The sequence below is a fragment of the Hyla sarda genome, chromosome 9 (genome assembly GCF_029499605.1).
Source record: "Hyla sarda isolate aHylSar1 chromosome 9, aHylSar1.hap1, whole genome shotgun sequence".
NCBI classification, from domain to species: domain Eukaryota; kingdom Metazoa; phylum Chordata; class Amphibia; order Anura; family Hylidae; genus Hyla; species Hyla sarda.
This window is the reverse complement of record NC_079197.1, coordinates 179,209,244-179,236,469: the sequence shown is the minus strand read 5'-3', so window position 1 is coordinate 179,236,469 and position 27,226 is coordinate 179,209,244. Positions and strand designations below refer to the sequence as shown.

Sequence of the window (27,226 nt, the reverse complement as noted above, 5' to 3'; positions counted from 1 at the left end):
GGTATACCTACTATATATACTGATTCCATACAGATAGCAGCAGCAGTATACAGATGAAGAAGGAGCGATATGGAAGCTGCTAGGAGAATTTTGATAAGTGATGATGTCATCCTGTAGTTTGCAGGAAGTCAGCTGACCCAGGACTGACCACTTCCTCTGATACATTAAGCACTCATTTTCTGTGGGTCAGGCTGGTGACCACATGACTCAGTTACAGTAGTGAAATGCATGGATGCAGCCATGCTGGAATAAAACAGATGGTGCTGTAGGACTAGTGATGTGAGTGCGCATAATAAGAGCAAAAAACCTGGAGTGCTTCTTTAACCTGGCCGGGGCACAGGTGTTACCCCCAGATTTACCCGCCCTCATACAGATGTCTCATTTAGGTCATGGACATTGCCCTAATACTTAGTTATCTAGGAACAGATGAGGAAGGGTTAACAAGAACATTACCATAGTGGATGCGCTTTTAATGCCAATAAGAGTTATCTTAGTCCCTATGCAGGATATAGCAGTCGCTACAACCCCTACTGCACATTACTGAACACAGCTGAATTCTGTTCCTTTGTGACAGTTCTTCCAGTATTCTTACCATAGTGTAGCTGTGAGCGACCCGCAGGAGCTCCACGCAGCCTTGTGCGTCCCCAAATGACCGAATCCCCAGACAGTTTGAAGGGTGAAGCTGCTTCATAAGAAAGGTGCAGCAAACTTCTATAACTTGGGAAAGCTGAAGAAGACAAGCGGCAGCCAGAAGACTCTCTATGGTATCTTCCTTCAGTTCTAAAATACCTGAAAAATAAATAAAAAAAACTGAAAATGTAATCAGAATTATAATATTGAGTTATATCCTGTATTATATTCCAGAGCTGTACTCACTATTCTGCTGGTGAGGTCACTGTGTACATACATTACATTACTTATTCTGTACTGATCCTGAGTTATATCCTGTATTATACTCCAGAGCTGTACTCACTATTCTGCTGGTGAGGTCACTGTGTACATACATTACATTACTTATTCTGTACTGATCCTGAGTTATATCCTGTATTATACTCCAGAGCTGCACTCACTATTCTGCTGGTGAGGTCACTGTGTACATACATTACATTACTTATCCTGTACTGATCCTGAGTTATATCCTGTATTATACTCTAGAGCTGCACTCACTATTCTGCTGGTGAGGTCACTGTGTACATACATTACATTCCTTATCCTGTACTGATCCTGAGTTATATCTTGTATTATACTCGAGAGCTGCACTCACTATTCTGCTGGTGAGGTCACTGTGTACATACATTACATTACTGATCCTGAGTTAGGCTGGGTTCACACTACGTTTTCTCCCATACGGGAGCGCATACGGCAGGGGGGAGCTAAAAGCTCGCGCTCCCGTATGTCACCGTATGCGCTCCCGTATGTCACCGTATGCGCTCCCGTATGTCATTCATTTCAATGAGCCGACCGGAGGGAAACGTTCGGTCCGGTCGGCTCATTTTTGCGTCGTATGCGCTTTTACAACCGGACCTAAAACCGTGGTTGACCACAGTTTTAGGTCCGGTTGTAAAAGCGCATACGGCGCAAAAATGAGCCGACCGGACCGAACGTTTCACTCCGGTCGGCTCATTGAAATGAATGACATACGGGAGCGCATACGGTGACATACGGGAGCGCATACGGTGACATACGGGAGCGCGAGCTTTTAGCTCCCCCCTGCCGTATGCGCTCCCGTATGGGAGAAAACGTAGTGTGAACCCAGCCTTATATCCTGTATTATACTCCAGAGCTGTACTCACTATTCTGCTGGTGAGGTCACTGTGTACATACATTACATTACTTATCCTGTACTGATCCTGAGTTATATCCTGCATTATACTCCAGAGCTGCACTCACTATTCTTAATGGCTTAACCCTTTAACGACGAAAGACATATATTTACGTCCTCTGCCGGCTCCCGCGATATGACTGCGTGACCCCGCGTCATATCGGGTCAGTCCCGGCGGCCATCAACGGCCGGGACTCATGGCTAATAAAGGACATCACCGATCGCGGTGATGCCCTGTATTAACCCTTCAGACGCGGCGATCAAAGCTGACCACCAAGTCTGAAGCGAAAGTGAAATTATCCCGGCTGCTCAGTCGGGCTGTTCGGGACCGCAGCGACCGCAGCGGTGAAATTGCGGCATCCCGAACAGCTTACAGGACACCGGGAGGGCCCTTACCTGCCTCCCTTACCTGTGTCTGATCAGCGAATGACTGCTCCGTGCCTGAGATCCAGGCAGGAGCAGTCAAGCGCCGATAATGCTGATCACAGGCGTGTTAATACACGCCAGTGATCTGTGTAAAAGATCAGTGTGTGCAGTGTTATAGGTCCCTATGGGATAACAATGATCAGTATAAGAGATCAGTGTGTGCAGTGTTATAGGTCCCTATGGGATAATAATGATCAGTATAAGAGATCAGTGTGTGCAGTGTTATAGGTCCCTATGGGATAACAATCATCAGTGTGTGTAGTGTTATAGGTCCCTATGGGATAATAATCATCAGTGTGTGCAGTGTTATAGGTCCCTATGGGATAACAATGATCAGTGTGTGCAGTGTTATAGGTCCCTATGGGATAACAATGATCAGTGTGTGCAGTGTTATAGGTCCCTATGGGATAACAATTATCAGTGTGTGCAGTGTTATAGGTCCCTATGGGATAACAATGATCAGTGTGTGAAGTGTTATAGGTCCCTATGGGATAACAATGATCAGTGTGTGCAGTGTTATAGGTCCCTATGGGATAAAAATGACCAGTATAAGAGATCAGTGTGTGCAGTGTTATAGGTCCCTATGGGATAATAATGATCAGTATAAGAGATCAGTGTGTGCAGTGTTATAGGTCCCTATGGGATAATAATCATCAGTGTGTGCAGTGTTATAGGTCCCTATGGGATAACAATGATCAGTGTGTGCAGTGTTATAGGTCCCTATGGGATAACAATGATCAGTGTGTGCAGTGTTATAGGTCCCTATGGGATAACAATGATCAGTGTGTGCAGTGTTATAGGTCCCTATGGGATAACAATGATCAGTGTGTGCAGTGTTATAGGTCCCTATGGGATAACAATTATCAGTGTGTGCAGTGTTATAGGTCCCTATGGGACCTATAACACTGCAAAAAAAAGTTTTAAAAAAGTGTTAATAAAGATCATTTAACCCCTTCCATAATAAAAGTTTGAATCACCCCCCTTTTCCCATAAAAAAAATAAAACAATGTAAATAAAAATAAACATATGTGGTATCGCCGGGTGCGTAAATGTCCGAACTATAAAATATATCATTAATTAAACCGCACGGTCAATGGCGTACGAGCAAAAAAATTCCAAAGACCAAATAAGCGTATTTTTGGTCACTTTTTATACCATTAAAAAAAGGGACCAAAAAGTACGATCAAAACAAAAATGGTACCGATAAAAACTTCAGATCACGGCGCAAAAATGCACTGCGTAGAAACGGAAGCCCCCAAAAGTTACAAAATGGCATTTTTTCTTCGATTTTGTAGCACAATTATTCTTTTTTTCCGTTTCGCTGTGGATTTATGGGCAAAATGACTAATGTCACTGCAAAGTAGAATTGGTGACACAAAAAATAAGCCATAATATGGATTTTTAGGTGGAAAATGAAAAGGATTATGATTTTTAAAAAGGAAGGAGGAAAAAACGAAAGTGCAAAAACTGAAAAACCCTGCGTCCTTAAGGGGTTAATGAAGCAGTGAATAAATAAATATAAAAAAGAGAGGAAGATGATTGATGGATGGATGGATATGAGATGATATAAATAGATACATATGAAACAGATAGATAGATAGATAGATATGAGATAGATAGATAGATAGATAGATATGAGAGATAGATAGATAGATAGATGTGATATAGATATGATATAGATAGATAGATAGATATGAGATCGATAGATAGATATGAGATAGATAGATAAAAATGAGATAGATAGATATGAGATAGATAGATATGAGATAGATAGATAGATAGATAGATAGATATGAGATAGATAGATATGAGATATATAGATAGATAGATAGATAGATAGATAGATATGAGAGATAGATAGATAGATAGATAGATAGATAGATAGATAGATAGATGTGATATAGATATGATATAGATAGATAGATAGATAGATAGATAGATAGATATGAGATCGATAGATAGATATGAGATAGATAGATAGATAAAAATGAGATAGATAGATATGAGATAGATAGATATGAGATAGATAGATAGATATGAGATGGATGGATAGATAGATAGATAGATAGATAGATAGATAGATAGATAGATAGATATGAGATAGATGGATATGAGATAGATAGATATGAGATAGATAGATAGATAGATAGATATGTGATAGATATGAGATAGATAGATATGAGATGGATAGATAGATAGATAGATATGAGATAGATATGAGATAGATAGATATGAGATAGATAGATATATAGATAGATAGATAGATAGATAGATAGATATGAGATAGATATGAGATAGATAGATAGATAGATAGATAGATAGATATGAGATAGATATGAGATAGATAGATAGATGGATAGGTAGATATGAGATGGATAGATAGATAGATATGAGATGGATAGATAGATAGATAGATAGATAGATATGAGATAGATATGAAATAGATAGATAGATAGACATGAGATCGATAGATATGAGATGGATGGATAGATAGATAGATAGATAGATAGATAGATATGAGATGGATAGATAGATAGATATGAGATGGATAGATAGATAGATATGAGATAGATATGAGATAGATAGATAGATAGATAGATATGAGATAGATATGAGATGGATAGATAGATAGATAGATAGATATGAGATAGATAGATAGACAGATAGATATGAGATAGATAGATAGATAGATAGATATGAGATAGATAGATATGAGATAGATAGATAGATAGATAGATATGAGATAGATAGATATGAGATAGATATGAGATAGATATGAGATAGATAGATAGATAGATATACAGATAGATGTGATGCAGATATAAGATGATGTGAGGTCCTGGTCTTTCCCTCTCATGAATACACAATACTGTAGATAATCTTGGTGTTTTTTCCATTATCTTGTTGCAGAAGATCCTGGTGATTTTCTGTCTCTCCTGTTTTCCGCTCTGACATTCGCTGCTTCCTGCTCTGGTCAATAGGTTCCTTCCATCGTCTCCATTCTAATTCACAGATGCAATCTGAATAGAAGCGGCGAGCCTGCGCTGAGTGACAGATGAATGCGCCGTTCCCCCGGCCTCTACATCTGGACGCATTGAGCGACTTGTGAGGAGAATAATCAGGCTCCTCCATTATATCCGCACATTAAGGGCCCTCACCCTCCGAAATAGATCAGTCTGTGAACTCGTCTTGTCTGGATTTATATGGAGAGCTGGACGTTCATGTGATTATTCTGCTATTTGCTACAGTGCGTCAGCCTCAGGTGCAGGCCGAGCTGTGTATTAGAACACGGCAGCAAAAGGGTTAATAACAAATCAGATCCGACTAACAGAAAGAAGGGAAGTCACAATGTTGCTCTTTGCAGATGTCTAATATTGAGTTCAGTGTTTCCCAACCAGGGTGCCTCCAGCTGTTGCAAAACTACAATTCCCAGCATGCCCGGACAGCCAACGGCTGTCCGGGCATGCTGGGGGTTGTAGTTTTGCAACAGCTGGAGGCAACCTGGTTGGGAAACACTGAATTAGTTACTTGTTATTAGTGATGAGCGGCAGGGGCCATATTCGAATTTCGCGATTTTTTGCGAATATATGGCCGAATATTCGTCCTATGTTCGCGAAATTCGAATATCCGCTATGTTTGTTCTCTTTTTCTTTCCATGCGAAAATTCGTAATGAAATTCTGCATAGTGCGCATGCGCAATTATATCTTTCACCTAAAAGAAAGGAGGGGTCAGTGTCCAGTCTGGAAGTGACGATATTCGCATAAATATTCGCATAGATTTGCATTAAAAAAATAAACATTCGTCATTATGAATATATATCACTATATTAGAAATATTCGCGAAATCTCAACGTGACGATATTCGCGGTAAAAATTAGCATTTCGAAAATTCGTGCTCAACACTACTTGTTATTACTATATTTCTGTATAAGACAGTATAGGAAATATTCTGACCATTGTGCCATAAAACCAGGGCTATGGAGTCGGAGTCAAGGAGTCGGAGTCGGCAAACAATGCACCAACTCCGACTCCTACTAAATTTAGATTGGAATAAAAAAAAGTTTAAATGTCCCAATTCACAAAAAGTTATAATTAATGACTTCTCTACTGTAAGAATAAAGACCAATGCATGCAGTGCCTCACGTAACCGCAAAACTAACACGTTAAGTGACCGTGAAGAAGCTTTTCATGTGCTTCACTATATGGCACGCAACGCACAATTAGGAGCGGCAATACTTCTACTTTCCATAGTGTTGTGTTCTGCTGTTACAGGGAACCCATGGGTAACTTAGCCTCTCACTGATAAGGGATTAAGGAAATATGTTTTTTGCAGGACTAGAGACACTTGTATAAGTGAAGGGAATGGAGGGTCAATAGTTCAAGACTGAAGCTGTAAACCATTGGAAAAAACTGCTGCCATTCAGCTAAGGCTATAAAAACTTGTAAACTCTGATTGTTAGCTTAAACTTTAAACATGACTATGGGATTCTACTAGGGAAATCATATTTTATAATAAATGCCCCTTCCTGGATCCTCCCACTGCCCTATCTTCAGCAGCAGATCAGCACACAAAAAGGAGAAGGCAGCAGCTTCTGCCCAACTACCTCTCTCTGCTAGAAGAGCTTAGAAGAACTTGGTGGAACAGCTTCTTGGATTCAACTGTAAGTGTTTATAAATATATTTGCATATTAATACAGAGGAGTCGAAGTCGGAAGTACAAAAAACTGTGGAGTCGGAACATTTATCTACCGACTCCACAGCCCTGTATAAAACTGCTGGAAACCGGAACCAATGCAAATATATGGCGCGGGTTTTAAAGGGTTGTTTCCCTCATCCCCTTAAAGGGGTGGTTCGGTGGGGGGGGGGGGGGGGAAATCATATCAACTGGCTCCAGAAAGTTAAACAGATTTGTAAATTACTTCTATTAAAAAATCTTAATCCTTCTGGTACTTATCAGCTGCTGTATACAACAGAGGAAGTTGAGTTGTTCTTTTGTGTCTGACCTCAGTGCTCTCTGCTGACACCTCTGTCTGTGTCAGGAACTGTCTAGAGTACAAGCAAATCCTCATAGCAAACCTCTCCTTCTCCATACAGTTCCTGACGTGGACAGAGGTGTCAGCAGAGAGCACTTTGGTCAGACAGAAAATAACTACTTAACTTCCTCTGGAAGCAGCAGCTGATAAGTACTGGAAGGATTAAGATTTTTTAATAGAAGCCATTTACAAATCTGTTTAACTTTCTGGCTCCAGTTGATTTAAAAAAAAAATTTTTTGTACCAGAGTACCCCTTTAAGGAAAACAAAAGGAAAGTACCCCTTTAAGGATGCAGGGTTTTTCTGTTTTTTAATTTATTTTTTTCCTCATCACCTTCTGAAAATCATAACGCTTTCAATTTTGCACCTACAGACCCATATGAGGGCTTATTTTTTGCACCACCAATTGTACTATTTAATGTCATCAATCATTTCACCACAGAATTTACAGCAAAACCATTAAAAAAATATTTGTGGGGCAAAATTGAAAAAATAAACGTTTTGTAACTTTTGGGGGCTTCCGATTATACACAGTACACTTTTCGGTAAAAATGACACCATATCTTTATTCTGTAGGTCCATATGGTTACATGGATATCTAATTTATATAGGTTTTATTTTATTTTACTACTTTAAAAAAATGATAACTACATACACCAAAATTAGTATGTGTAACATTGTCCCCTTCTGACCCCCTATAACTTTTTATTTTTCCATATACGGGGCCGTGTGAGGGCTAATTTTTTGTGCCGTGATCTGAAGTTTTTATCAGTACCATTTTTGTTTAGATTGGACTTTTTGATCGCTTTTTATAATTTTTTTTAGGGTATACAAAGTGACCAAAAATACACAATTTTTGACTTTGGAATATTTTTTCATGTACGCCATTGACCATACAGTTTAATTAACAATATATTTTTATAGTTCGGACATTTACACACGCGGCGATACCACATATGTTTATTTTAATATTTTTTTTTAATCATAAAAATGGGGTAATTGAAGCTTTTATTAGGGAAGGGGTTAAATCACATTTCTTGACAATTGTACACTTTTTTTTGCAATGTTATACCCCCCCATAGGGGACTATAACATGCAATACCTTGATTACAGACACTGATCACTGATCAGTGTTATCGGTGCTCTGTTGCTCCAGCCTGGATCTCAGGCATGGAGCAGCAAAGCGACGATCGGATGGCGGGAGACAAGTGTAAATATACACTCGTGGTCATTAAGGGGTTAAAGAGGCACTGTCATTATGAAAAACGTTTTATATTTTGTAGTACTACTGATAAGATGACTTTTTTAAATATACATGTATTAAAAAAAATTCTATTTTACAAAAAAACTAAAAATGTCATAGCCGCCACTAGGGGTCATCTATCTTTATGCATACAAGCTTGTCTGTATTTTGCAGCATACTGGATACCGGACGTAAAGCATGTTGGTATGCAGTATAGGAGATCACCACTGCAGCCTTCAGCTGTTTCTAAACTACAAATCCCATGATGGGAGTTATAATTTTGCAACAGCTGGGGGTACAATCTTTGTAAACCTCTGTGTTAGAGCTGTGTATTTTCCAGCTGTGTGCCTTCAGCTCTTGCAAAACACAAAGAATGTGTGGGCATGCTGGGAGTTGCAGTTTTGCAACAGCTAAAGGCAACACTGCTCTAACACAGTGCTTTACAAACACTGCAGCTCCAGCTGTTGCCAAACTACAACTCCCAGCATACTTGAACAGCCAAAGCTTTCTCTGACTCCTGAATGACAAAGAAGCTGATCAGACAGACATTCAGGAGTCTGTGAAAGCTGAATGACACACAAAGTGACAGCTATGTTGATTAGCATCCAGCTTTATTAGAAACAGATAGAAAATGTATAAATAAAAACTACTGTGATTTGCAGGCTGCTCCCGGACTCACAGCAGATGAGTCATCACAGTGAGGGAGAGAGATGGACACGCCCCCTGCACGAGACAAAAATATCAGAGCAAGTGAGAAATAGTGTTGAGCAGGAATATTCAAATTCGGAACTTCGCGATTTTGTGAATATTTTGAATATAGCTAAATATATTCATAATGACGAATATTCTTTTTTTTCCCTTCACAGTACACATCACAATGATAAAAATAAAAAGTGATCATCCCTCCCTGCTTCCAGCTTGTGGTCCAAAGAAGACTCCAATATTATTTACTGCGTGAGTCGGTGTGGAGCGCGAATATTTTGTATGTGCGAATATGCAAATATTCCCGAATATCAGCACTTCCAGAGGACACTGATCCCTCCCTTCTTTTAGCTTGCGGGCCAGTGAGAAGGATGGAAATACAGCTGTCGGAGGTTACAGCATCCCTAGCAACCAATAGGAAAGTAGCTAGTTGAAAGATATGACCGCGCATGCGCACCTTGCGTATTTCATTATGAATTTTGCATGGAAAAAAAAGGTGAACGAGTATGGAAAATTCACGAACACAGGATGTATATGGCCTATGCCTCTCATCACTAATGAGGAACATATAAATACTATTTGTTAGGTATACATAGGTCCTAGACACATAAAAATTATATGTACATGATGTACATGAGTACTGAGTACTGAGTAACATATCCCTTTTTTTTTTAAGGTAAAGGTATAACTTAAATGTACGCTTTAAGTTATATAGTATACAAAAATGTATCTACTGTCTTCAGGATAAGGAATAAGCATCTGAACGCAAAGTGTCCGACTTCTGCGCACTCTGGAGGCGTCTCGATCACCGGATGAAGTGTTGTCCGACAAGCCTCGTCCATGCATCTGTATGGAAGAGCTGAATAAACAGCTTTTGTGTATCTCCATCTCTCCCATAGAGATGCATAGAGGGGACGTCTAGGCCAGAGCTTTCTGTTGTGGTTGATACACTGCACTAATGCAGAGAGTCGGGGGGTCGGCAGGAGATCGCGGGGGAGGTCCCAGCAGTCGGACGTCTCGCGATTTGACTCTTATATACTCTACGTTTTTGGATACTTCCTCTTTAAGATGTACTTTATGTATGATCCTGTTCAGGTTCCCTGATGAACCCTGTTATTGCATTGGTGGGAAACACGTTGTGATATAAAGTTTTTGAGGTGACGGGGATCACTTGGGATGGACCCACTGAGAGCATTGACCATCTTATACTTATAGTGGCATCTCGTAGTGATCTGCCTACTTAGAGTATTTGTTTGAGTTTATTTTCTTTTATCTGTATTTAAAGGGGTACTCCACTGCTCAGCGTTTGCAACAAACTGTTCCGAACACTGGAGCCGTTGCCGGGAGCTCGTGATCTTATAGCCCCGCCCCCTCATGATGTCACGCCCCACCCCCTCAATGCAAGTCTATGGGAGGGGGCATGACAGCTGTGACGTCAAGAGCTCCCGGCTCCAGCGTCCGGAACAGTTTGTTCCAAATTCTGAGCAGCGGAGTACCCCTTTAATAAAAGTTATATTTAATGTCATTAGAGTCCGCCTCATGCGTGCACCTTATGAGAGTGTTTTATTTTTGTTCACTATGTTACCGAATTTATATAATTCAGATAGAAATGAAAAGATACATAATACTATCTGAAAACTCCTGGAATCCTTTCCTTTACTTGGGTCATGTGATCTTATTATGACGTCCTGGAAATGACTTGTGCTCCAGCGGGGTCACCATCTCTTCTCCAGCCATTGGCTGTCCGGGCATGCTGGAGTTGTAGTTTTGCAACAGCTGAAGACGCACTGTTAGGAAAACACTGCATTATGAGATTGATGGCAGAACACAAAGCAGGGTGAAATTGATCAAAAGTCACATGACCCAGATCAAAAGTCACATGACCCAGTAGCAGCTGACCGTCTGGGCATGCTAGGGGCACCGTGGTTAGGAAACACTGGTGTACAGTATACTTCATCATTAGTGATGAGCGGAAGGGACCATATTCGAATTTGCGATATTTAGTGAATATATGGATGAATATTCGTCCTATGTTCGCGAAATTCGCATATTCACTATGTTCGTTCGCTTTTTTTTTCCATGCAAAAATTCATAGTGCATAGTGCGCATGTGCGATTATATCTTTCACCTAAAAGAAGGGAGGGATCAGTGTCCTCTGGAAGTGTCGATATTTGCGAAATTTTGCATATTCGCATATACAAAATATTCGCGCTCCACACCGACTCACACAGTAAATAATATTGGAGCCTTCTTCGGACCACAAGCTTTAAGCGGGGAGGGAGGATCCCTTTTTTTTTACACAGTACACGTCATTGCTGTGATGTGTACTGTGAAGGAAAAAAAAAACAAATATTCGTCATTACGAATATATAGCACTATATTCTAAATATTCACAAAATTGAAAAGTGCCAATATTCGCAGTAAAAATGCACATTTTGAATATTCGCGTGCAACACGATTCATCATTCCATGTTATCAGGTTGCCCATGTACACGAGAAGCATAGGGCACAATCATTATATAATATTATGTTACATTCTTTATCATATACAAGAGATTTGGAAGATACTATGTTACATTTTAAACTTAGTTTATATATGAGAGTTATTCCACAATTGCTTCTGTAATTTATTATAATGTTTCCTATTGTTATATTATTGTTACATTCTCTGATAATTATTATGATATATTATTTTATTATTATTATTATCATTATCAATTTATTGTTGTTATTATTATCAATTAATTATTATTATTATTTTATTATTGTTGTTGTTATTATTATTTTTATTATTATCAATTTATTGTTGTTGTTATTATCATCATTATTGTGTGTATTGCTGTAAGATTGTTGTTATTATTATTATTATTATTATTATTGAGTGTATTGCTGTAAGGTTGTTGTTATTATTATTATTATTATTATTATTATTATTATTATTATTATTATTATTACTATCATCATCATTATTGTGTGTATTGCTTTAAGGTTATTGTTATTATTGTTGCTGTTGTTGTTGTTATTATTATTATTATTATTATTATTATTATTATTATTATCATCAATTAATTGTTATTGTTGTTATTGTTAATATTATTATTATTATTGAGTGTATTGCTGTAAGGTTGTTATTATTATTATTATTATTATTACTATCATCATCATTATTGTGTGTATTGCTTTAAGGTTATTGTTATTATTGTTGCTGTTGTTGTTATTATTATTATTATTATTATCATCAATTAATTGTTATTGTTGTTATTGTTATTATTATTATTATTGAGTGTATTGCTGTAAGGTTGTTATTATTATTATTATTATTATTATTATTATAATTATCATCATTATTGTCTGTATTGCTGTAATTGTTGTTATTATTATTATTGTTATTGTTGTTGTTGTCGTTGTTATTATCATTATCATTATTATTAATATTATGATCAATGAATTGTTATTGTTATTATTATTAATAATATTATTATTATTGTGTGTATTGCTGTAATTGTTGTTATTATTATTATTGTTGTTGTCGTTGTTATTATTATTATCATTATTATTATTATGATCAATGAATTGTTATTTGTTATTATTATTGTGTGTATTGCTGTAAGGTTGTTGTTGTTTCTTATCCTTTATTTGACCCCTTCCTGTGACTTTCATACTCTACACCAGTTTGGCGCTGGGAGCAAATAGCAGCAATTTCATAGGTGTAAGAAAAGCTTTTTATCACCGGAGAGGAGAAGGTGTGAAGCCTCCAGAAGGTGAGAGTTGTTCTGTGGGGTCTCCGAGCAGAAAGACGCCGCGTCTTATATTTGTAGATAGAAGAAAGAAAAAAACCTTTTACAATCTACCAGGGGAATCAAACACTTAACTCGGGGGGATGGCGGGGATGAAACGCGGCGGCGCTGATCTGAGGTTATTGGTTTTATTTCCGATCTTGGTTACAGCTTTGTAAAAAGAACAAAAAAATATTTAAAAAAAGGGTATTGTCCATAAAGGTTAAAAACAGAGAAGGCGACATAATGCTGAGAAGACGTTATGGTAGAGACGGAAGAGGAAAACGCACGAACCACCAGATTCTCAATTGCAAAAAAGTGGAATATTTTTACTCAACAATGTAGCAGTTACCACGTCTCGGCACTACCACAAGTACATGACAAAGGCAGCAGAGTAGTGCCGGAACGTTGGTTACTGCTACATTGGTGAATAATGGCGTACCGCAGAGGGCGCAATTTCAGGGATATGTTAGTAAAATCTGACATTGGTAGTGACAAACAGAGAAAAAAACAAGAGACACAGTGGCTGGGCAGAAAGAAGGGAAATTTCCCTTGTTTTGGCTGCAGCCACTGCAACAATATTATCAAAGGGGACAGTTTCTCTCATCCACAAACAGGAGAAAGATTTACCATTGAGGACCGTTTCACATGCAGGTCATCATTTGTGGTGTACCTGCTACAATGCCCTTGTGGGCTATATTATGTGGGGGAAACCACAAACGAATGCCGCATTCGGCTCAATGGTCATAAGTCTTCCATTAGGACAGGCAAAGTGGACCTCCCCATCCCCCGACATTTTCTAGAGAAGGGCCATAATATTAGCCAGTTACGTTTCCGGATCATCGACCATGTCCCCCCGCTTAGACGCGGTGGGGACAGGGAGAGGATCCTGAAACAAAAAGAACTTAAATGGATTCATAGATTAAACACTTTGCATCCACAGGGACTTAATGTAGATTTTAATTTGAAACCCTTTATGTGAAATGGATTCATGTGTGACTTCTAACTGTTTCCTTTATTCATTTATTCACAATTCTGTTTCATTTGTATATTCATTTTTTACTATTTATTTTTATTTTTTATTTTTTATTATTTATTTTTTATATTTATTTTTTATATTTTTTACTTTTCAATTATTTACTATTTCTTATTATTTTTTATTTATTTTTTATTTTTTATTATTTATTTTTTACTTTTTATTTTTTACTTTTTATTATTTTTTATTTATAGTTTATTATTTTTTATTATTATTTTTATTTATTTTTTATTTTTTATTATTATTCTTTATGTTTTTATTTATTTTTCATTATTATTTTTTATTAATCATTATTAATTATTATTTTTTATTTATTTTTTATATTTTTTTACTTTTTATTCATTTTTTATTTTTATTTTTATTTTTTTATTTTCTATTTTTATTTTTATTTTTATTTTTTTATATTTTTCACTTATTCTCTTTTTCTCTTGTTCTTCTTTACTTTTCTCTATATAGGAATACGTGAATACTTTCTTTATAATGATAAACGATGTGAGGCGTTGGTTTTATTACATTTTAACTTTGTGTAATTTTTTGTATTTTTGTATCATTTTTAGACACTTTGTTCACACTTAACCCACATGGAGCGAGAAGACGCACGGAACTTTACGCAATTCTACCGAGGAACATACACAACCCCTTCTTTTTTCACTATACACTGTCGTCAATTTTCAGTCTGTCCTATAAGTATTCCTATTGGCCATGATCCTGGTGAATATAGTTCACAGAGCTGCTGCATTTATTGACAGCGGTCTCTGTGCACTCACTGCAGGACGGCCAGAATCGATGCACGGAGTGCCCGCGCATGCGCAGACTGTTCACTGACGGCACTATGGAATGAAGGCTGGGCGGAGACCCATGTGTGATCCGCGCAGCCGCAGCTCCTTTATTTACAAACGGAGGAGCGAACAGACGGTAACTCAGATGTATAGGAATGGTTACAACTATCAACAATCGGAGTGTCGGAAACGAATTGCTGATCCCTGCGGACTCCGTCGCTCCATGTGGGGAAGTAATAATGTTAATATTTATAGAGCTTAAGTCTGTTTTTTGACATTTTGACAGATTTGTTATCACATGACCGCCCATCTACCCAATCATGGGTGGAGGGTGGACACAATGTCTAATGATTAATATAATGCACCTGTATTGTCACCAATCATGTTCCTTCACTACATATATAAGTTTGATCCATTGTTATTTGCACTATGCTTGAGAAAGGCTCACTTTTAGCCGAAACGTTGCTGTTATTGATGCAATAAACATCAGTTTGCTACTATACTGGACCTGGCGATTGTTGCTGTTTCCTTTGGAGAGATTGTGAAGTGTACCCGTCTTTGGCATTCGGGTGGATTACGGGCACATCCCCAGTGGTCATCCAGTGCTGGCTCCCCTTGTGTATTTTTTTGGTGAATAAAAGTATTTTGATTTTGTTGCGACTGAGAATCTGCTGCGATCTTTTACTTCCGTCTTTGGATGTTCGGGTGCATGACATGGCGCGCACCAAACCGTATACAGCGGAATCTGCGGAATTGCAAAATTACAGAGGAATTGTGACGAAATTTTGGCAGAATTTCGACCAAATTTCTGTGTGCTTAAAACACAAAATTCTGCCGAAATGCGAAGCCCCATTAAAGGGGTACTCCGCCCCTAGACATATTATGCCCTATCCAAAGGAATAGGGGACAAGATGTCTGATCGTGGGGGTCCCGCTACTGGGGACCCCCTCAATCTCGGCTGTTGCACCCCAGACATCAGATGCACAGAGCGAAGGCGGAGCGGAGGAAAAGGTGAGCAGTTACCCATAGCAACCAATCAGATCGCTCCTTTCATATTTCAGAGGCCTTTTCAAAAAAATTAAAGAAGCGATCTGATTGGTTGTTATGGGAAACTGGTCAACTTTTCCTCTGCACTGGTTTTGATAAATCTCCCCCAGTATGTATGGGACAGCAGAATCCCAATAAACATAATATGATGGGCATTAAAATTTGGTGTAATGTCCAGCAGAATTGTTTCACAGAATTCCACAGTGTGAACATAGACTTATTTATCTTACTGCAGCTGTTACCCATAATAGTGTTATCTGTGGTGTTACATAGGACTGCAGGTCCCATCTACTACATTATCTGTACTCAGAGAGTTATCACTGTGTTATCTGTGGTGTTACATAGGACTGCAGGTCACATCTATACATTATCTGTACTCAGAGAGTTATCACTGTGTTATCTGTGGTGTTACATAGGACTGCAGGTCACATCTATATATTATCTGTACTCAGAGAGTTATCACTGTGTTATCTGTGGTGTTACATAGGACTGCAGGTCCCATCTACTACATTATCTGTACTCAGAGAGTTATCACTGTGTTATCTGTGGTGTTACATAGGACTGCAGGTCACATCTACTACATTATCTGTACTCAGAGTTATCACTGTGTTATCTGTGGTGTTACATAGGACTGCAGGTCACATCTATACATTATCTGTACTCAGAGTTATCACTGTGTTATCTGTGGTGTTACATAGGACTGCAGGTCACATCTACTACATTATCTGTACTTAGAGATTTATCACTGTGTTATCTGTGGTGTTACATAGGACTGCAGGTCACATCTATACATTATCTGTACTCAGAGAGTTATCACTGTTATCTGTGGTGTTACATAGGACTGCAGGTCACATCTATACATTATCTGTACTCACAGAGTTATCACTGTGTTATCTGTGGTGTTACATAGGACTGCAGGTCACATCTATACATTATCTGTACTCAGAGAGTTATCACTGTTATCTGTGGTGTTACATAGGACTGCAGGTCACATCTATACATTATCTGTACTCAGAGATATCACTGTTATCTGTGGTGTTACATAGGACTGCAGGTCACATCTACTACATTATCTGTACTCAGAGAGTTATCACTGTTATCTGTGGTGTTACATAGGACTGCAGGTCACATCTATACATTATCTGTACTCATAGAGTGATCACTGTGTTATCTGTGGTGTTACATAGGACTGCAGGTCACATCTATACATTATCTGTACTCAGAGATATCACTGTTATCTGTGGTGTTACATAGGACTGCAGGTCACAGCTATACATTATCTGTACTCAGAGAGTTATCACTGTGTTATCTGTGGTGTTACATAGGACTGCAGGTCACATCTACTACATTATCTGTACTCAGAGAGTTATCACTGTGTTATCTGTGGTGTTACATAGGACTGCAGGTCACATCTATACATTATCTGTACTCAGAGAGTTATCACTGTGTTATCTGTGGTGTTACATAGGACTGCAGGTTACATCTACTACATCATCTGTACTCAGAAAGTTATCACTGTGTTATCTGTGGTGTTACATAGGACTGCAGGTCACATCTACTACATTATCTGTACTCAGAGAGTTATCACTGTTATCTGTGGTGTTACATAGGACTGCAGGAAACATCTATACATTATCTGTACTCAGAGAGTTATCACTGTGTTATCTGTGGTGTTACATAGGACTGCAGGTCACATCTATACATTATCTGTACTCAGAGAGTTATCACGGTGTTATCTGTGGTGTTACATAGGACTGCAGGTCACATCTATACATTATCTGTACTCAGAGAGTTATCACTGTGTTATCTGTGGTGTTACATAGGACTGCAGGTCACATCTATACATTATCTGTAGTCAGAGAGTTATCACTGTTATCTGTGGTGTTACATAGGACTGCAGGTCACATCTACTCCTTTATCTGTACTCAGAGAGTCCTCACTGTGTTATCTGTGGTGTTACATAGGACTGCAGGTCACATCTATACATTATCTGTACTCAGAGAGTTATCACTGTGTTATCTGTGGTGTTACATAGGACTGCAGGTCACATCTATACATTATCTGTACTCAGAGAGTTATCACTGTTATCTGTGGTGTTACATAGGACTGCAGGTCACATCTATACATTATCTGTACTCAGAGAGTTATCACTGTGTTATCTGTGGTGTTACATAGGACTGCAGGTCACATCTATACATTATCTGTACTCAGAGAGTTATCACTGTTATCTGTGGTGTTACATAGGACTGCAGGTCACATCTATACATTATATGTACTCAGAGAGTTATCACTGTGTTATCTGTGGTGTTACATAGGACTGCAGGTCACATCTATACATTATCTGTACTCAGAGAGTTATCACTGTTATCTGTGGTGTTACATAGGACTGCAGGTCACATCTATACATTATCTGCACTCAGAGAGTTATCACTGTGTTATCTGTGGTGTTACATAGGACTGCAGGTCACATCTATACATTATCTGGACTCTTTCTTTATGCTGACGCTGCGATCCCCTCCTTACAGTTTCCGGGTGTGACATTTCGGGGTTGTGTTATCATAAACCGGCGTGATTGCCTCCTGTGATTTTTTCGGCAGAGGCTTTGAGTCTGTCCTCGCTTTGTCGCGGGCGTTCATTTAATCTCCGTGTAGGGATGAAAGAGCGGCGGGCCGTGTCCTTTCTACTGATACAAATCCACCGCGGCGCAGTCCCGGGGAGACCTGTACGAAATCCTGTCTGCAACCTTTGATGTCGGTGACGGGACAAGATCTTTGTGATTCAAAGACGGCAGACGAGGCTCGTTCCCTCTCATGTCTCTTATACTCTCTATGGGGGGAGGGGAATTTATAAAGCACTTTACCCTCATTTTCTGGGGTTTATTTGGCGCAAAAATATGGCGCAGTGCATTTTTGCGCCTTTTCATTTACGCACATTCCTTTCCTTGGCGGCAGTATGTGCATTTTCAGTCGGGGTTTTGCAGTGGTCATGAATTTATGAAAATGCGACTTTTTAAAAAGGCACAAAATTTGGCGCAAACCCTTTAAAAAGGCGCAAATCACCTCCATAAAAAAAGTGGCATAGAAAACACATTATATTATTAAAGCTCTAGATCAGTGGTCTCAGACTGAGTCCCTCCAGATGTTATCGCAGCAACCTCTAGACTTCTACATTTACCAGCGGTCTCCAAACTAAGTCCCTCCAGATGTTATCACTGCGACCTCTAGACTTCTACCTTTACCAGTGGTCTCTAAACTGAGTCCCTCCAGATGTTATCGCTGCAATCTCTAGACTTCTACATTTACCAGTGGTCTCCAAACTAAGTCCCTCCAGATGTTATCGCAGCAACCTCTAGACTTCTACATTTACCAGCGGTCTCCAAACTAAGTCCCTCCAGATGTTATCACTGCGACCTCTAGACTTCTACCTTTACCAGTGGTCTCCAAACTAAGTCCCTCCAGATGCTATTGCTGCAACCACTAGACTTCACACTTTATCAGTGGTCTCCAAAGTGAGTCCCTCCAGATGTTATCCTTGCAACCTCTAGACTTCACACTTTATCAGTGGTCTCCAAACTGAGTTCCTCCAGATGTTATCCTTGCAACCTCTAGACTTCTAATTTTACCAGTGGTCTCCAAACTAAGTCCCTCCAGATGTTATTGCTGCAACCGCTAGACTTCACACTTTATCAGTGGTCTCCAAAGTGAGTCCCTCCAGATGTTATCCTTGCAACCTCTAGACTTCTACATTTACCAATGGTCTCCAAACTAAGTCCCTCCAGAGGCTGCACAACTTCAACCCCCAGAATGCCACCAAAGGTCTGTCTGCCTCTTCCAGAGGATGCACACGGTCCCCGAAAGGTAAATCAAGGCTTACCTCTCATCTTATCCCTTAGAGGAGTGGTCTTCAAACTGCGGCCCTGCAGCTTTTGCAAAACTTCAACTCCCAGCATGCCCGGACAGCCGTTGGCTGTCCGGGCATGCTGGGAGATGAAGTTTTGCAACCTATGGAGGGCCACAGTGTGAGACCACCGCCCTAGATATATAGCGTATAATTCTACAACATGATATAAAGGGACCGTCACCTGTATAAGCAAAATGCACTAGGGCTTTAAGGGCATCAGGGTCGACTCCTTCCATTTTTATCTCTTCTTCTTTAGCTTCACGGACATCGTTGGTAAACATTGCAGCAAAATAGTCGGACACGGCACTGAGGACCAACCTGAGGGCGATAAAGTCACGGGACTAAGTGAGTGGGACTGTCCTAAAAGAAAGACCAGTAATGTTTGAGCCTTAATGGAAACAATAATTCCTACTCTAAGTGTAGTTCAAAAATTAATGAAACACTTTTTCTCTCCCCATATCATGCACACTCACCATCACTAATCATACAGCACCAGCTGTTTCATTCCAGAACAGATATATGGATGCATTATGTAACTGGGTCAAGTGATCACTAGTCTGACCCATAGAAAATCACAGTGATTAGTGTGTTGGAGGAAGTGGTCAGTCCTTTATCAGCTGACTTCCTGTGAACTACAAAATGAATCGTCACCTATCAGGCCAATCCTGCTAGATCCCAGACCCCTCCCCTCCAGCTCAATCTGTATACTGCTGCTATTTCTATGGGATCAGGATATATAGTAGTTATACATCTCCCCTCCAGCTCTATATGTATACTGCTGCTATCTCTATGGGATCAGGATATATAGTAGTTATACATCTCCCCTCCAGCTCTATCTGTATACTGCTGCCATCTCTATGGAAACAGGATATATAGTAGTTTACACCTCCCCTACAGCTCTATCTGTATACTGCTTCTGTTATATCTAAGGGATGTGGATATATAGTAGTTATACATCTCCCCTCCAGTTCTATCTGTATACTGCTGCTATCTTAATGGGATTAGGATATATAATAGTTATACACATCCCCTCCAGCTCTATATGTATACTGCTGCTATCTCTATGGGATCAGGATATATAGTAGTGATACACCCCTCCTCCAGCTCTATCTGTATACTGCTGCTATCTCTATGGGAACAGGATATATAGTAGTTTACACCTCCCCTCCAGCTCTATCTGTATACTGCTGCTGCTATCTCTATGGGAACAGGATATATAGTAGTTTACACCTCCCCTCCAGCTCTATCTGTATACTGCTGCTGCTATCTCTATGGGATCAGGATATATAGTAGTTATACACCTCCCCTCCAGCTCTATCTGTATACTGCTGCTGCTATCTCTAAGGGATCAGGATATATAGTAGTTCTACATCTCCCCTCTAGCTCTATCTGTATACTGCTGCTGTTATCTCTATAGGATAAATATATATAGTGTTGTGGGCATGCTCTATGACTTGTGCTGATGTTAATGTGCAAGGTGGGGGATCGGGAGCTGTGATCATCACCTATTGTGAATGGTGGATCCTGCACTATCTTGACCATTGGATGTGTATATAGAGTCTCAGGGGCCCCAGTGGCCTCTCACCTGTGTGCCGGGATCTTGTAGTTGCCGGCGATCAGGAGAACGTCGCAGAGCTGCTTCTGCTGGAGGTAGCTCTCCATCTTGCGGAAGGTCTGTTCTGCATGGTTCAAGCTTTGGAAGTATTCATCCGAACCAGTGGGGTTCATCCTATTGGGGGACCCACCCGTCACTGGAAGCCTGTGAGGACCAAACCAGAACATATTAGCTGGAATACTTTACGTCAAAAATGTGCGACAAACATTTAGGGCATTTTTTTTTTTCATATGTGAAGATGCCCTTAAAGGGGTTCTCTGCTGCTCAGCATATGGAACAAACTGTTCTGAATGCTGGAGCCGGCGCTGGGAGCTTGTGACATTATAGCCCCATCCATTCACGATGTCACGCCCCGCCCCCTCAATGCAAGTCTATGGGAGGGGGCGTGGCGACTGCCACGCCCCCTCCCATAGACTTGCATTGAGGGGGTGGGGCGTGACATCACGAGGGGGTGGGGCTATGACGTCACAAGCTCCAGACGCCGGCTCCAATGTTCGGAAACGTTTCTTCCAAACGCTGAGCAGCGGAGTACCCCTTTAAGTTGGGCCCATCCAGATAAAGTCCACGTCCTTTTTAGAAAGGCTACATCCCCGTTGTCAGGCGTGGGACAAAAGTTCTATAAAGTATCTAAAACCTGTGTCTAAAGTAAGTATGTGCCAATGTGTTGTGCTAAAGACCCATTACTTTAGAACAGTGGTCTCCAAACTGTGGCCTTCCAGCTGTTGAAAAACTACAACTCCCAGCATAGCTGGCCTGACTATTCTTTTGCCTGAACCTTGTAATCCTCCTAGTTCTGACCTTGGCTTACCTGACCCTGATTGTTTGTCTGTTTGTATTCCTTGCTGTCTTCCTGGTTTTCTTCCCTGTCCCTTATCATGTATAGCAGTGTTTCCCAACAGTGTGCCTCCAGCTGCTGCAAAACTATAACTCCGAGCGTTTGGCTGTAGTTTAGTAGTGGGAGTTGTACTTTTTGCAACAGCTTGAGTTTTATATTAGCCACTAATTCCTCCTCCTCTCGGAATGAGTCGCCTTTCAGGATGAACACACTTGGCTTTGCATTATTCTACATCCAGCTCAGATGCTTGTAGCAATAAGGCATGCTGGGATTTGTAGTTTTTTAACAGCAGGAGGGCCACAGATTGTAGACCACCGCTTTAGAACAGTATTCCCCAGATTTCAGGGCATGGTGGGTGTTGTAGTTTTGCAACATTTGAAGGTCCTGAGTTTGGAGACCACTTCTTTAGAACAGTGTTCCCCACCCTTCAGCTGCTTTGGCATGCTGGGAGTTGTAGTTGTGCAACATTTGGAGTGTCACAGGTTGGAATCCACTGCTTTAGAACATTGTTTCCCAGCCTTCAGCTGTCAGGGCATGATGGGCGGGCCTGGTGCAAGTATTTTTGCCACCCTAGGCGAAAGCTAATTTTGCCACCCCTTGACCTAGCCCATTGGCTCCGCCTTTGACACGCCCCACCTTACTACTGTGGTGACACACTGTAACAAACTCCCTCCTCATGTAATCACCTTACTACCAGGGTGGAAGGGTTTAGCTGGATGGGCGGGTGCTTCAGATGCTGGCTAACTTTATTGCTGTGGGCAGAGCAGCGCCCACATCAAGAGTGAACTCTAGGCAGCTGCCTATTTTGCCTATAGACAGAGCCGGCCCTGATGATGGGAGTTGCAGTTCTGTACTCCACTGGAATTTTTTTATGTTTTTATTTTTTTTAATCTACTGGTGCCAGAAAGTTAAACAGATTTGTGAATTACTTCTATTTAAAAATCTTAATCCTTCCAGTCCTTATCAGCTGCTGTATGCTCCACGGAAAGTTCTTTTCTTTTTTTAATTACCTTTTTTTCTGACCACAGTGCTCTCTGCTGACACCTCTGTCCATTTTAGGAACTGTCCAAAGTAGGAGCAACTACCCATAGCAAACCTCTCCTGCTCCGGACAGTTCCCGAAATGAACAGAGGTGTCAGCAGAGAGCACTTCCTGTGGAACACAGCAGCTGTTGGGTGTGTCTAACTTCCAGAGTTTTCCAAAGAGAGAGGATTGAAGCAGTGTTTCCTACAGCCTTTACCCCAGGAGGGTGGCAGCTTCCTTGGGAGAGCCTCCTGCTAGGGAGCCCCAGACTTCCCCCCCTCGAACTAGGCCGGTGGGGGGTGGGAGTGAGAGAGCTACGGACGATTCCCAGGACGGGGTAAGAAGATCCAGCAGGCTCCGCAGTAATGTGGAGCCCACTCCCCCGTCCGTCGCTGGAAACCGCGAGGCGTCCGGTAAGAAGCTTACAGTTGTGTGTTTGGGGACTTTGTCTGATATTATGGAACCCTAGCAATGGGGGGTGAAGGGACCCAGGGAGTCGCTAGCTACTTTCGGTTCCCGAATGCAGGCAAATCTAGTAGAATATGAGCAGCTGGGGAAAAAGCTGAAAATCATAAGGGAACACCTGAGGTTTGCTCGCTACCAAACAGATAACTCTGCCAAGGCTATGAGGGCTAAGTTTGCTGCCAGGGTGTGTGAGCTGAAGGCAGAGGAGCAGGAGGTGGTGAGAGCCCAAATGCTGATTGTAGAGGGAGCGGGCATGTTTAAAGAAAAATTAAAGAATGAAGACCGCTATAAAACCATGCGGACCCCTGTGAAGGAGGAAGAGGATAGTCAGGGGGAGGAAGAGTGCTTGTGTGTCACGGAGGAGAAGATGGAGGAAGGTGGTGAGGGAGATGGCGGCAGTGAGGGTGATCAGAGTGAGGGGGATGTGTGTGATACCCCGTGTACCCCTAAGACCTCTGTCACCCCAAGTGCGGATTACATCAACCCTGCCCAAGTCGCCCTACCAGCCACCTCTGAGGAAAGTGACAGTAATGATGGCGGTGACAGTGGACTGGTCTGTGGGGGGCTCCTGCGGGCCATAGTGATGCAGGAGTCACCCACCCATCTGGAAAAATTCACTTTTGGCCAGGACCTGGGCCCTGAGGAGAGGAAGAGGAAGAAAAAGAAGAAGAAAAAAAGGCTGAGGAGCAGATAAAGTTTGTTTTCTCTCCAATCCAGCAGTCTGGGCCACCTGAAAAGTTAGTTCAGGCTGCTGGGCCCCCCACCCTGCCAGATCTCACTTCTGCTGTGGAACGGGACCAGCACGGGGGGTACAGTGCTGCATCCAACATGGCCGCGGGTGCTACAGTCACGCGTCCTGCTGGTAGGGAAGAGCAGGACGGGCTAATGGTGGGCAATAGTTATGTGGCAGTTTGCAAGGGGAGCGGTTCCCCGAGTATTGTGGGCAATGTTACCAGCCCTGCGGGGCACTTCCCTGAGAGGGGGGGGGGGGGAGTGTCCGGGCGCCTGAGGTGTGTGGTGAGATCTTCTGCTTGGGGGGCGGTCCCCTGGGCGCTGCTAGTAGTGTCGGTGCTGCGGGGCACTCCCCTGAGAGGGGGGGGGGGGAGTGTCCAGGCGCCTGAGGTGTGTGGTGAGATCTTCTGCTCGGGGGGTGATCCCCTGGGCACTGCTAGTAGTGTAGGTGCTGCGGGGCACTCCCCTGAGAGGGGGGGAGCGTCCAGGTGTCAGAACCTGCTGCTGAGCCCGTGCGGTTGGGCGCAGTGTGTGGCGCGGGCACTGCAGGGATCTCCCCTGTGAGAGAGGGGAGTCCCTGCACATCAGTGGCAGGAGGAGGGGTGAAGGTGCGCCCGAAGGGGCAGCCTCAGCTTCGGGAGGTGATGTCAGCGGTGACATCTTGAATGGAGGAGGAGTCAGCGTCGCCGACAATGGCAGCCGCTGGTGACCTGAGAATGTACAAGAAGGCCAAGCTAAAGCATGTCCAGGCCAGCCCAGAGGTAGTGGGTGAAGCAGCTGCTGATCCCAAAAATACTGTCAATAAAAGCAATGTTAATACAAGGTGTGTGAAAGATGGGAGTGGTAGTGGTGTGGATGAGAGGGGTGTATGTGGCAGTGGTAGTGGTGCAGATGGGAGGAGTGGTAGTGGTGCAGATGGGAGGAGTGGTAGTGGTGCAAATAGGAGGAGTGGTAGTGGTGTAGATGGGAGGAGTGGTAGTGGTGTGAATGAGAGGGGTGATAGTGGAGTGAATGAGAAGAGTGGTAGTGGTGCAGATGGGAGGAGTGGTAGTGGAGTGATCGGGAGGAGTGGCAGTAAAGTGAATAAGAGTGGTGATAGTGGAGTGAATAGGAGGGGTGGTAGTGGTGTGAATGAGAGGAGTGGTAGTGGTGCAGATGGGAGGAGTAGTGGTGTGAATGAGAGCAGTAGTAGTGGTATGGATGGTAGGAATAAGAGTGGCTTTTGTGGCAGTGCAGGTGGCCTAGGCGGGGATGTAGGGACGGTGTCTGATCCGGCTGCCAACCCCCCCCCCCCCCCCCGTCGTCAGGAGTTATGCAAGTGTGGCGGCTGGGGGTTCAGTAGGATCTTTACCTCCTGCATCTGGTGATGGTCAGTTGCAACGACGCCTCCTGGAGGCACTAAAGAGAGGAGAAAGGACGCTCCAGGTAGAGGGAAAAGAGATGGACCTGTCTTTTTGGGTGGAGAGACATGGTCTGGGAGCGTTCCGAGAGAGGAATGGGGAGACCGTATGGTCCCTCCAGACACCCGGGCAGGAGGTAGGTCGCAGGAATGTGGCCCGTTTGGTCTGGAAAGGCGAAGATGCGTGCCCCCCAAGGTGGTGGAGCTTCTTTTCCAGATGGGTTTCAGGGCTGGGGACATCTTTGCCCTGATTCACCCCTTCGGCTCCTCCGAGTTTGACGTCAGCTTTGTTAGGCCGAAAGTGACCGTTTTGACCCGTAACGAGTCACTTTCTTGTTATGACATTATGACCTGGCTGGGCAGGTACGGGGAGGTGACGGACGTTCCCCGGAAGAACTTTAACGAGCACAATATATGGTCTGGGGCCTGGACGTTTTATGTTCGTCTCAGGCGTTCGGGGAACACGGTCACCCACATCCCTTCGGCCGCCTTCCTGGGACGCGACAGGATTCAGATCTTCTACCAGGGGCAGCCAAGGCTGTGTCACAGGTGTGGTGACCCAAACCACTTTAATGCCAACTGCACTCAGCAGATATGCGCCCTCTGCTGTGGGGTGGGTCACCTGGCGGCCACCTATGGGCAGATTCGGTGTAACTTGTGTGGTGACTTAGGTCACCCATTCAGCCGGTGTCCACGCTCGTTCTCTAACACTGTGATCGCCCCAGCTGGGGAGAGCCTAACGGTTGCCCCGGCAGGGGAGGGGACTAGTGGAGGAGAGGGGGCACCAAGGCCAGTGAAGGAAAAACATAAGAGGCAAGAGGAGAAGCGCAGGTTGGAGATGGCCCTAGAGAATGACCAGGTGCCAGGGGTGGCTCGGGGTCCCACTCCAGACACTGGCTCAGAAGGAGGTCAGAATAACTCTGAGGCTTTGGGTGGGGCCGAACTGGATGAGGAGATAGGGAGACTGCGTAGGGAAGAAGGTCAAGATGCTCCTTCCTCCAGCCATGCCTCTGAATCCGAAACTGTGGATGAGGAGGAGAAGGAGGGGCAGACAGTAAATGGTGGCCAGAAAAAGAAGAGGAGGAGGAAGAAAGGTAAGAGTAAGGCGGCGCCGTCCTACTCTTCAGATGTAGCCTCAGACCTTAGAAGGAACAACTCAGTCTCCGACCCTCTGATTGTCCTTTCAAATCGATATGAGGCCCTTGGGGATACTATCTCCCCTCGTCTTCTCGAGGGTCAGGAGGCAGTGCGGCCTCCAGGAGGTGCCGAGCCTCCTTCCTCTGAAGCAGCTTCCTCAGGGGCGGAGATAACACCAGATGCCGGAGGTAAAGATCCTGGGATGGATATATCCCTGAGTTTAAAAAGAGGCAAAGAGTCTTCCTCCGATTCAGATG

At 42.3% G+C, this 27,226-nt stretch overlaps 1 protein-coding gene across 1 annotated transcript in view; it reads right to left on the bottom strand.

Moving 5' to 3' along the window:
* KLHL4 (kelch like family member 4) overlaps positions 1-27,226 on the bottom strand; it is a 154,398-nt gene that overhangs the window by 48,849 nt on the left and 78,323 nt on the right. Inside the window, exons 2-4 of the mRNA XM_056538471.1 lie at positions 21,349-21,522; positions 19,945-20,081; positions 593-789 (exon numbers count right to left, since the gene is read on the bottom strand). Coding sequence (XP_056394446.1) covers positions 593-789; positions 19,945-20,081; positions 21,349-21,522 — 508 coding nt within the window. The remainder of the gene's footprint in view (positions 1-592; positions 790-19,944; positions 20,082-21,348; positions 21,523-27,226) is intronic.